At 34.9% G+C, this 12,541-nt stretch overlaps 2 protein-coding genes and 1 long non-coding RNA gene across 3 annotated transcripts; 2 read left to right on the top strand and 1 right to left on the bottom strand.

Moving 5' to 3' along the window:
- Nucleotides 1-1,366: 1,366 nt before the first annotated feature.
- On the bottom strand, nucleotides 1,367-7,818 carry LOC129919357 (mucin-2-like). Its single transcript, XM_056000215.1, has 2 exons — nucleotides 5,658-7,818; nucleotides 1,367-3,515 (listed from the first exon to the last, which is right to left on the bottom strand). Exons 1-2 carry the CDS (start codon nucleotides 7,776-7,778, stop codon nucleotides 1,443-1,445), a joined length of 4,194 nt encoding a protein of 1,397 aa, XP_055856190.1. The 5' UTR covers nucleotides 7,779-7,818; the 3' UTR covers nucleotides 1,367-1,442.
- Nucleotides 7,819-8,443: 625 nt separating this feature from the next.
- LOC129919965 (peritrophin-1-like) lies at nucleotides 8,444-9,448 on the top strand. Its single transcript, XM_056001105.1, has 2 exons — nucleotides 8,444-9,151; nucleotides 9,209-9,448. The coding sequence occupies exons 1-2, from the start codon at nucleotides 8,543-8,545 to the stop codon at nucleotides 9,404-9,406; spliced, it is 807 nt and encodes a 268-aa protein (XP_055857080.1). The 5' UTR covers nucleotides 8,444-8,542; the 3' UTR covers nucleotides 9,407-9,448.
- Nucleotides 9,449-11,616: 2,168 nt separating this feature from the next.
- LOC129919967 (uncharacterized) lies at nucleotides 11,617-12,160 on the top strand. Its single transcript, XR_008773153.1, has 2 exons — nucleotides 11,617-11,925; nucleotides 11,987-12,160. It is a non-coding gene; the product is annotated as an uncharacterized LOC129919967 (long non-coding RNA).
- Nucleotides 12,161-12,541: the final 381 nt, after the last annotated feature.

Below are 12,541 nucleotides of genomic sequence, written 5' to 3'. Positions count from 1 at the left end.
GTTTTATTTACAGTGACATTTGTCTTGTTCAATGCAAGAAATATCATAATTAAGAAATCAAGCTCTCATAACTTAAGAGGCTCATAAACCTATTCACCACTAAATAGACTTATTCACTTAAAGAGGAGTTTTGAGCACTCTTTAGCTATGACCCCTAACTCCGAGATAAAACTCTGAAAACTTAAAATTTTGAGCCTCTTTTGTTATAAAAACTTATTTAATACCTGACTTTTTTCTGCTTTAAATAGAGTAACAACTTCAAAATTCAGTTTAATTAGTAAAATGTGGATGAATGTCAAATCAATGGATTTATAATTGTTTATTCCGAGTTGACTTCTTTGCAATTTATCGATAACTTTGACGCTTTCAGCAATTTATTGATACTTCCCTTCGGCTGAGAAAAATAGCACATCTAATCTAGAGTAGTATTCTTTTAGCGTTCATAATTATCATTGGTCGACACCACTGATAAATAGTGTGGTGAATAATCTTATGAACGCTCTTAATTTATGAGCCTGTGAAGAATACGGTCCTAGTGGATCTAGGCTGATATACTCATAACTGAAGATCATAAGATAATTAACAACACTTTCACCATACTATTTATTTATTAGTTGTCTAGACCACTCATAGTGTGGTGAATAGTCTTATGAGCAAGCTTTTCCTTTCTGCATCGAAAACGAGAGTTTATTATTACCATCATAACAAAGAGAGAGAGCGACGGAGTGAGTTATCGATTTTAATTATAACCCATTTCTGCTGGCTCAAATTATTGGGGACTGGATTACGATCACGAATTCTTTGACACTGTCCGTATCATTGATTAAGATACATACAAGCTAAAGGACTCATAAAACTTTCCTGAGGAACACCAGTAGAAACAATTACGTCTAGTTGATGCCTTCAATTGTGTTTAACAGTTCGTAACGCTCTAATTCTTCACACTGGATAGTGGATTACTCAAAAAGTATAACAGTTTTGCTGTTTTAATTGAATATGGCATTAGTTGAAGGCACCTTTGAACTGTTTTATCTCGCTCCAGGTGCAGAAAAAAAGTAGAGTAATTAATAAAATGAATCTTTTAATGCCATAGACAGTTAAAAAATAATTTTTGTACTGCAAAATGTACCCGAAAAGATATTATAACAGTTATTTGATTGGAGTCAACATTATTATATGAATCCTCTATCCAGTGTCTTATAGAGATCAGTGAATACAAACCATTGAATTTGATCCTGTTGGCCACCTGAAAATATGTTTGAAATGTAGAAAACATAAACATTTCAAAATCGGTTGCATGCAATAGTTTGCAGCCAATTTGTTCGCTCATGTTTTCGAATAAAAAAAATGCACCTTTTGTATCTCCTTTTTTTTCTTCTATATATTTCTTCTTTTACAATTTCAAGAACATAGAATTATATTTTGCTATAAAAATCATATTTCTAATACAATCCTGAAGGGCAATCAACCAAAACTCTAAAATTACAAACCAACTTGTTTTCATCGAAGAATTGTTTATACATGCAGGTTTGTTTGATGGCCATGCCATTGCGGCACACGTAGAAAACAGAGCAATGCACGGGATGTCTTTTGACTGACCCATTTGGTAAGTTCAAACAATCAGTGAAGTTTGGATCAACTTGACCATTTAGAACGAGGGCTCTTGAAGTTGAAGTTGAAATTGGTCTCGGTGTTGAAGTTACTTGAGGTATCTTAGAGGATGTGGGTAGACAATTTTTGTTTGGTATGCATTCGACAACTGACGAAAACAAACAAGCAAAGACATTCAAATCGAAGTATTCACCTTTTCTACATGAACGACCATAAGCTATTCCATTTATACAGATATAAAACTTTGAACAATCTTTGGGGTCCCGATACATGAATCCAGTTTTTTCTGTCTTACAATTAGGTTCAGATTGACAAATTAGTGTTGTTGGAGTTGTTGTTGAAGTTGTTGTTGAAGTTGTTGTTGAAGTTGTTGTTGATGTTGAGGTCGAAGTCGAAGATGAAGAAGATGTCGTCGATTCGTCAAATGTACATGGAGTACATGGTACCAATACATCAAAATTACATAAATTGGTATTTTCATCAAAAAACTTGCCCTTGTCACATAAGTGGGTTATAGCTTCTCCATTTCTGCAAACATAAAATTTCCTACAATCCCTTGCATCACGATGGACAGTTCCATGTTCCAATGAATGACAAATTGGTCCGGCTGGACATTCTATTCCTCGTTCAGTTGACGAAGTTGTCGTACTTTGAGTTGTCGGATTTTCAGTTGTCGGACTTTGAGTTGTCGTACTTTGAGTTGTCGGACTTTGAGTTGTCGGATTTTCAGTTGTCGGACTTTCAGTTGTCGAGCTTTGAGTTGTCGGACTTCCAGTTGTCGGACTTTGAGTTGTCGGATTTTCAGTTGTCGTACTTTGAGTTGTCGGACTTTGAGTTGTCGGAGTTTCAGTTGTCGGACTTTCAGTTGTCGTTGTTTCAGTTGTCGGACTTGCAGTTGTTGAATCTTCAGTTGTTGTCGTTGTTGCAGTTTCACACTCTCCAACAACACATAATTGAAAACCAGCATCGTACTTAAACCCAGGCAAACAATTATTTGCTTCTGCTTCATCTCCAATACATTCAAAAAAACCAGTACAGTCATTTGGATCTTCAAATCTCCATCCCATTATTTGACCCTTACAAATACTTTTATCAGCAGCCAAAGTTGTCGGATTTGCAGTTGTCGGACTTTCAGTTAGCGCATCTTCAGTTGTCGGATTTGCAGTTGTCGAACTTTCAGTTATCGCATCTTCAGTTGTCGGATCTACAGTTGTCGAACTTTTAGTTATCACATCTTCAGTTGTCGGATTTGCAGTTGTCGGATCTTCAGTTGTTGTTGTTGTTGTTACAGATTCACAATTTCCAACTATACATGATTCAGTAACAGCATCCCACTTTTTCCCAGTAGGGCAGTTATTTGCTTCTACTTCACCAAATATACATTCAAAATAACGAGTACAGTCATCTTGATCTTCAAATGTCCATCCCATAGGTTTACCCTCACAAATATTACTGTCAACCGCTAAAGTTGTCTGACTTTCAGTTGTCTGACTTTTAGTTGTGAGATCTTCAGTAGTCGGATTTTCAGTTGTCAGATCTTCAGTTGTTGTTGTTGTTACAGAATCACAATTTCCAACTACACATCCTTCAGAAACAATATCGAACTTGTACCCGGGAGAACAATTATTTGCTTCTGCTTCACCAAAAATACATTCGAAATAGCTAGCACAGTTATCTGGATCTTCAAATGCATATCCCATTGGTTTTCCCTCACAAATACTATTATCAACCGCCAAAGCAAATGAAAAACTTTGTAGAAAAACGATAATTGAAATTAATAGAAATCCTTTTCTAGTACCAGAACTTGGTCTAGATATTTCCTTGCGTTCGCGATTTCTTTGATAAAAAATCATTTTTTCCGCTGACTTTTTTTTTAAAATAAAACCAGAGAAATAACTATCCATCTAAAGTATTTATATGAATTTTATGCCAGATAAAATCATAAAAGAAAAACACTTGAACTTCCAAAAGAAATAAGATAAGAAATCTTTGTCAAGGGCTTTAAAAGGTATCGTAAGGGTTCTTCACACTTTCATCTGGCGCAATAGCCTCGGCCAGTATATTTATAAGTGGAGAGTGGCATTTAATTCGATATTGACTAAATTACCTAATTATCAGAAATGACATTAATTACCTATTTATTTTTCATTAAATAAATAAAAATCAATTAGAGTTCTTGACCTTATAGTTATGACGGAATGTCCACAACGGAAATGTATACGTTAGCGGTTAGGTACTTCTCACTCACAGAAAATCAATGAGTAGGTTCACACCATAAAAAACAAATCTGTTTAACAATTATGAGAAGTACGTAGATGGTGGATCACTTATCAATCCCTTTGACATTCTTGTCAAAAGTACATTTTCACTCTGTATAATCACGGGAAAAGAAGTATAACCTAAAAATTCCAAACAGGAACGTCAACGTTCAGTTGTTATATTTTGTTCATAGAATTATGTGCCGTACGTAAAGCTACCGCATACCTTTCCGGTCCTTTAAATAAATAAAAAAGGAAATTATACCATTCCTCAGAATATTGAAATGAATTACGAGAACAATAATGTATCGAAACACTTGAAATTGGCCAAGTTGAAGGCATTTTTTGACGGGAAGGTATAGCTACTGTGGCCGATCGACTTTCCTTTTGCGATTATCTCGAAACTTCATTATTTGATCTGGTGCCTGCGAAATGTCAGAAAATATCCGTCTGATTGCTTGTTTTTGGGGCACTAACAACAGAGTGAAAATTTACTATTTGACAAGAATGTCAATCGGATTAACTAGTAGCGCCATCTAGTTTTCATAATTGTGGCCAAATTTCTTAAACCGTCCTTTTTGATGTTCCATTTCTAGGTTATCGAAAATAGGCCCACTTACTAATTTTCTACGAATTTATACTAACATAAGCATACCAAAGTCAAAGATAGATTGTATGCAAGATATATAGAATACAAGGTAGTACATTCGCCATTTTGATGACGTAGCGTGTATTATAAATCGAATGTGAACACTGCCTAACCGATCAAAGGCAGGCATGCATTAATGTGTTATCTATGGAAAGCAACAAATAAAAAACACAACCATAGACAAACAACTAACAAGATCGGAAGCTTTGATATGTTAAATGTATGGAAACTTCATATAAAAAATGTTCGAATAATACAGATGACGTCAAAAAATAGAAAGAGTCCTATCTCTTTCTAGGGAAAATCTGATATATTACCTTGTACTCTTTATACCTTGGATTGTAGGGGTATTTATAAAACCTTCTAAGCTCTGGGTAAACCTAATAACGCACTGATCTCTACAAAACACTATATAGAAATTTTTTAAAATGCTAAAGCCATTTAAGTGAGATACTAAGTCAAAAAGCAGACTGATAAATTTCTAAAATGGTTTAAGCATTATACTAAATAATTTCAAATTTTGTACCATTGACTCTAATTGAAAAACTGTTATAATCAGCTTATCTCTTTTTTTTTCCTTTGCTTATATGGAAAGAGATGGACAATTTTAAAAGTACCACGTCAAAAAATAGTCAGGATTCAAGAAAACTGTTATAATTTGCATGAAATCCATTTTCCAGTGTATTGTAAAGATCAGTGGGTAAAAATTAGTAAATGTGTCAAAATTGTGTATGTGTTTGACAGTTTTTTTACTACATTTACCAATTTATACTTTGCCTAAACTTTTTTAATTAGCTTAACATCTTTGATCTTTCTTGAGTCAAGTTATAATTTGAACCAATATATAAAGTTTCCTACCTACCCTTCAAGTCTTATAGGTATATCAGTTGTCACTTGTCAACTGCAAAAAACTGTCAAACTGCAACAAACTTTCAAAATCGTTTACAAGCAATGGTTTTCAGCAAATTTGTTTGCTCAAATAAAAACAAAAATGCAACTAGTAGATATTTTTTCTTCTATATTCTTTTATTTATATTTCTTTTATTTTTATTATATCATGAACATAGAATTATATTTTACAAGATTATTTTACACATACATAAATATTGGTGCGAATTAAAAACACATTTCTAATCCAATCCCGAAGGACAATCGACCAAACTTCTAAAATTACACACCATCGCATTATCATCGAACAATTGTTTATACGGGCAAGTATGTTTGATTGCCATCTTATTGCGGCACACATAGAAAACAGAACAATGTACAGAATCTCTAAAGAATGATCCATTAGGAAGATTTACACAATCAGTGATGCTTGGATCAGGTTGACCATTTGGAACCGAGGTTGTTGAAGGTGAAGTTGAACTCGGTGTTGCACTCGGTGTTGGACTTGTTGTTGGGCTCGGTGTTGAAGTTACCTCAGTTATGGTAGATTGTGGTGTTATACAATTTTCATCTGGTGTACATTCGACAAGTGTGGAAAACAAACATGCAAAAACATTCACATCAAAGTATTCACCTTTTCTACATGAACGACCATAAGCATTTCCATTTCTACAGAAATAAAACTTTGAACAATCTTTGGGGTCACGGAACATGGCTCCGCTTCGTTCTAGTTTACAATTAGGTTCAGATTGACAAACTGGTGTTGATGGCGATGGTGTCGGAGTGAGTACTGTTTCAGTGTCGGTTCCGGTTGTTGTTGCTGTTGTTGGTGTACAATTTTCATTTGTATTACAGACAACATTTGATGCATAATCACAGACATTAGCAACATCGTTATAATATTGACCTTCTGAACAGTAAAGGGCTATAGGGATTCCATTTAGACACACATAATATTTTCTGCAATCTTGTCTATCACGATAAAAAGAACCGTCTGATACTGTTTGACAACTTTTTTCGGTTGAACATTGAGCTGCTGTTGTAGTGGAAGTTGGAGTTGAAGTTGAGGTGGAAGTTGGAGTTGGAGTAGAAGTTGGAGTTGGAGAAGGAGTAGGAGTTGGAGTTGTAGTGGTAGTAGAAGTGGAAGTAGAAGTTGAAGTAGGAGTTGGAGTTGGAGTTGTAGTGGAAGTTGAAGTAGATGTTGAAGTAGAAGTTGAAGTAGAAGTTGAAGTGGAAGTTGAGGTTGAAGTTGAAATGGAAGTAGAAGTTGGAGTACTTGTTGATGATGAACTTGAAGAAGAAGGTGTTGATGTTTGAGTTGAAATTGAAGATGTTGATGATCCTGGTGTACAAGGAGTACACGAAACCAATGATGGATAATTACAAACAAATACATCTTCATCGAAATACATTCCATAGTCGCATGAATGTTCAACAGCTTCTCCATCTCTGCATACATAATATTTCTTGCAATCACTTCGATCACGATGGAAAGTACCATGTTCAGATGGTTGACAATAGGGTTCGTTTGAACATTCGATTCCTTGCGAAGGAGTTGAAGGAGATATCGCTGTCGTTGCATCAATTGTACATGGAGTACATGGTACCAATACATCAAAATTACACAAATTAGTATTTTCATCGAAAAACTTGCCCTTGTCACATAAATGGGCTTCAGCTACTCCATTTTTGCACACATGGTATTTTCTACAATCCTTTGGATCACGGTGGGCAGTTCCATGTTCGGATGGTTGACAAATTGGTCCGGCTGGACATTCTATTCCAGGTTCTGTTGATGAAGGTGTCGGAGTTTCAGTTGTCGGACTTGCAGTTGTCGGACTCGCAGTTGTCGGACTTGGAGTTGTCGGAGTTTCAGTTGTTGGACTTGCAGTTGTCGGACTTTCCGTAGTCGGACTTTCAGTTGTCGGACTTTCAGTTGTCGGACTTTCCGTAGTCGGACTTGCAGTTGTCGGAGTTTCAGTTGTCGGACTTGCAGTTGTTGGACTTTCCGTAGTCGGACTTTCAGTTGTCGGACTTGCAGTTGTCGGACTTGCAGTTGTTGTTGGGTCACAATTACATACTGGACACTTTCCAACTACACATGCTTTAGCACTATCATCCCACTTTTGCCCAGTAGGACAGTTACCAGCTTCTATTTCCTCAAAAATACACTCAAAAAAACCAGTACAGTCATCTGGATCTCCAACTGCATATCCCATTGGTTTTCCCTCACAAATACTATTATCAACCGCTAAACCAAATGAAAAATTTTGTAGAAAAACGATGATTGAAATTAATAGAAATCCTTTTCTAGTACCAGAACTTGGTCTAGATATTTCCTTGCGTTCGCGATTTCTTCGATAAAAAGTCATTTTTCCGCTGACTTTGTTTAAAATAAAACCAGAGAAATTGCTGTCCATCTGATGTATTTATATCAATTTTCTGCCAGATAAAATCATAAAAGAAAAACACTTGAACTTCCAAGAGAAAAATATGATAAGAAATCTTTGTCAAGGGCTTTTAATAGGTATATCATAAGGGTTCTTCACACTTGAATCTCACGCAATTATAGCCTTTAGGTAGCTGGGGTGGCCTATAATTAAAAGTGGAGTGTGACATTTTAATCGATATTGACCAAAGCAATTATCGGTAAACGACATTAAATATTTATTTTCCATTAAATAAATAAATATCAATTAGAGTTCTTTTTTTTTTTTTTTTTTTTTTTTATAGTTATGACACTTTAAACAAAAAAAAAGTAATAGATTTAAGTCCTCGTAATATTGGAATGAATAACGCTGAGCAATGATGTTTGAAATATCAAACCGAGTCATTCGCATTTTGATTAAATTGTCTTCAATTTGATGTTCAATTTCTAGGTTATCGAAAACAAGTCTTCACTTACTTATTTTCTACGCAATTATTATACCTTATATCAGTTTAGCCAAAAATAGACTGTCTTAACATGAGTATAATTAACTTCTTAACATCTTTGATCTTTCTTGAGTCATGTTAGAAGTAGGTAGAACGTTTATCAATGAAATTCCTGCCTATATAACGATAAGCACTTCAAGTCTTATTTATCAGTTGTCAAAAAACACGTTACTTTTTTGGAGGCAGAATTTTTAGTGTCAAAATGGGTGTCTTAGTTAGAGCAATTGTTATCCTTTTTACCTTAAATTTTACTGCCTTTGGTGATGTATTACCCGAGTGCGATGGTGTTGAGAGTAAAACTTTTATTGGTGATACAAATGATTGTGAATCTTACATCTATTGCGATGATGAAGAATCTTTTTCTTCTAAATGTCCAACAAATGAAAGATTCAATTCGGAATTGGGAATTTGTGATGATGCAGAAAATGTTGAATGTCTTGCGGAGGAAGGACCTACAACAACATTAAAACCATCTAAAACAACTAAGAAACCTATAACGAAGCCAACTACTGTTGCATCGTCATTACCCACTTCGAAGACATCAGTTAGTAAACCAGTAACAACTGTCACCAAAATTCCATCATCTTCAACAACAATTCTCACTGATTCAACAACAACACACACCAGCGGTGAAATAGTGTGTCCAAAAACTTCAAAACCTGAAGAAATCATCTACTTACCTAGCTCACAATCTTGCTCAGAATATTTTATGTGCGTTAATAATAGACCAATACCTATGACATGTCCTAAAGAATTGGAGTATAACAGTTTGACAGGTGCTTGTGATTATGCCAGTTTGTCAAATTGCAAAGTAAGTGTGGAATATAATTTTCTAATTCTATCTAACTTGCGCTTTATCCATATTTAGATTGTTGGAACTACAACTATAAGTCCTAGACAACTATGTACTAGTAATACATCTGGTTATTTTGAATATTCTAAGAATTGTCATTATTATTATCGCTGCATGAATGGTTTAATGACAATTCAAGAATGTCCTGCAGGATTTGGTTGGGATGCAGTGAGAAAAACGTGCAGTTCGACGGCTTGTAAAGTGGGGAATTAAATAATAAATAAATGTGTAAACATTGTGGTTTAGTTGCCTCAATTGAAGTGTATATTTGTATTTTGACTGACGATTCTTATAGCTATTAGGAATGCTTAGTAGATTAGTTGATAGTACTAGATTTCTATACTCATATGTAGTCTTCCCAAAGGAGCTCGGATATTAGCCCTGTTTCATTGGAGGTATAGTAGTCTACTAATGGTAGATGTTTTGGTTAATCTAAAACTATTATCTACTCATGCTCTTCTCCGAAAGTAGATACGATTTGTATTGAATTCGTTAAAAGTGCATTCCATTGAAAATCGCTAGTAAACTACTAGTAGTTCTGTCTTCTGTGCCAGATCCCAGGGATATTAAGATTAACAGCAGCGTTTTTTTTTTTTCAAAGGTCGTAAACAACTCATCATTAGAAATCTAGTACTACCAACTATGCATTCCTTTCTAAACAAGCAAAAGATAATAGCCCCGTTTCATTCAGTCGTAGAAATAGTACTACAATTAACACATGATCTTCTTCTCGAGGAGATAGGAAAAATGTAGTTGTTGTACTAGATTTCTACTCACGAGTTTCGATTTCGATTTAAATAAATGAGTGCGTTCATCAGAATAAACAAAACAATAAAAATAGGTACTAGCCCTTAAGAAAATTTAGAAGAGATTACTTAAACGGCGGATTTCATTAATATTTAATGCCACAGGTTCACCAAAACTAAATCTAGATTTAGAAAAGGTGATTAAAATAGGCTTTTAAAATTTTAAATGACTTTTTTTTGGAATGGAGCAAACGTCGTTTTAGGATTTAAAGTCTTATAAACATTTAAAAGGGCGAACCCCACAGGCGGATCACTAGTGTGAAGCAGTAACGTGGGAAGGTTATGATCCCCTCGACATCGAGATCATAACAGCGCCGAGAAAAAGGAAGAAGAAAAAGAAAAGGGCTTTATGAAACTGGCCATAAATCCTAATCCAAATTTTAAGAGATTTACCATGGGACATCTTAGTGTTACACACCCTTAATCTAAATTAAGGTGCTGATGAAAACGTAGCTTATAAAACAAATAATTTTAAATTCAATCGATCGAAAAAAATTAATGAGTTCAGCTCCATAAATTAACTGTGCTTAAAGCTTCCTCCGTATAGAACTTATTTGTTTCTTATGGATTTAACATTTTAATTATTTAATTCCGATCTCGAAATATTTATTTTACTTCCTTTTAATTTAAACATTAAACAAAAAAATGAAACGCCATTTGAGATAGATACCAAGCAGCAATTACCTACCTAAAATCAACACATCTTTTATAATCGATATGTAATCAATTTGGAATGTAATTGAATTGTACGTATTCCAAAAAAAATATGATGATAACAATCTTATGAAAACACCTCTTTTCTATAAGTACGTACTTTAAATTCACTTAAAAGATTCACTTGAAGTTGTTTGAACAAATTTCAACAAAATTTAAGTGTATCACACACGGGTAATTGGAAATATTTTTGTTTGGTACCTATAGATAAGTTAAATTCCAATAATTTATGTAAAAATGACTCATATAGATATTTTTGGGAATATAATGTATCTATAACACGTATAGAATTTAGTATATGAGTTATTTTGAATAACTAAACTGCTACGGATAGCTTGCTCAACTTCTGGGAATTGATACAATAAAATGTGCATCAGCAAAAGACAACAACACCAACAAACCCTAAAACACCAATAATACCAACAACAACACCGCAAAAACACCAACAACACTTCAACTGCAACCCCAACTGACAATTTAGGTTCTATAAAGCTTTACAGCTGCTCCTGAAACTTCTGTAAAGCTTAATAGAAACAGCATTGAGAATTGTGACACCAAGGTGATAGATTGACAGGTGACAAGTCAACAGGGCACAAAGTGACAGGGCAACAAAGTGACAGGGCAACAAAGTGACAGGGCAACAAAGTGACAGGGCAACAAAGTGACAGGGCAACAAAGTGACAGGGCAACAAAGTGACAGGGCAACAAAGTGACAGGGCAACAAAGTGACAGGGCAACAAAGTGACATGGCAACAAAGTGACAGGGCAACAAGGTGGCAAGGTCACAAAGACTATAAGTCCACAGGGTGACAGAACGACAAGGTGTCAAAGTGACTTGGTGATAAGGAGATAGCAAGAAAATGATCTGTAAATGAAAAATAGGTATAGGTCGCTTTCATTAGCTACTTACCCTTCAAGCAAGAAAACGGAGTCCAGAAAAGACAGTCCGACCTCCGACCGAGAAACGCGGGGTTGCACTCACACACTTGCAACTTTTTGTGTATGAACACAAAGTCGAACGAGAATCGTGGTGGAAAGTGAGAAATGGAAAAAAAAGTGAAACAGACATAGCCAACAAGAGCAAAAGCGTCATTTTGTTATGTTTCGTTGAAGTGTATAGTCGCGTCGCGTCGTGTCTCGTGTCGTTGTTATTATAATATTAGTATAATTATAAACAATATCAAATTATAAACAATATGGAAACAAAAAAAGGTATGTTGTATATATCGCTCAAAGTGTTTGGGTTAAAATGTTGTTTCTTCTTGTGTTGTAGATGTAATCTCTAATGATGAAGAAAAATCTAGAAGGTGAAACATGCGATTGGTAATCTAAAAAACACCAACAACAGCAGCAGCATCAAATGAAATAAAATGAAAAAAAATGTATTGTATTTTATATTGTATTTATTGTGAAAATTTCGTTTGCCAAAATAAAATAAAAAATAAAACAGTTTCAGTGAAAAAAAAAATAAATCTTGTTCTTTTTTTGGTCGCAAATGCGAAATGTCATCCCTTTCTTATTCCTCTTTCTGGTAGGTTTTCGCTGCTCCGGCTCAGGTCCGCCTTCGGCTCCGTTTTCTCGGAATGGAGATTTTCACCACACCAATACATATGCAATCGACTTCGCGGTGATTATAATTTCCATACTAATTTGAGCCGCCTTCGGACCAGTTTCTGATCCGAAGTCGGACTCAGCTCCGCCTCAGGCGGAACGGATTCGGACCGAGGTCGGACCTGTTTGCTTGAAGGGTATATAATGTTTGCGCTTAAGGTTTAAACAGAAGGGAATTATAAATTGTTCCTTTTAATTTTAGGCGTGTTTGAATTAC

This window comes from Episyrphus balteatus, chromosome 4 (genome assembly GCF_945859705.1).
Source record: "Episyrphus balteatus chromosome 4, idEpiBalt1.1, whole genome shotgun sequence".
Taxonomy (NCBI): domain Eukaryota; kingdom Metazoa; phylum Arthropoda; class Insecta; order Diptera; family Syrphidae; genus Episyrphus; species Episyrphus balteatus.
The sequence above is the reverse complement of the archived record's forward strand: the minus strand, read 5'-3'. Positions and strand labels throughout refer to the sequence as shown.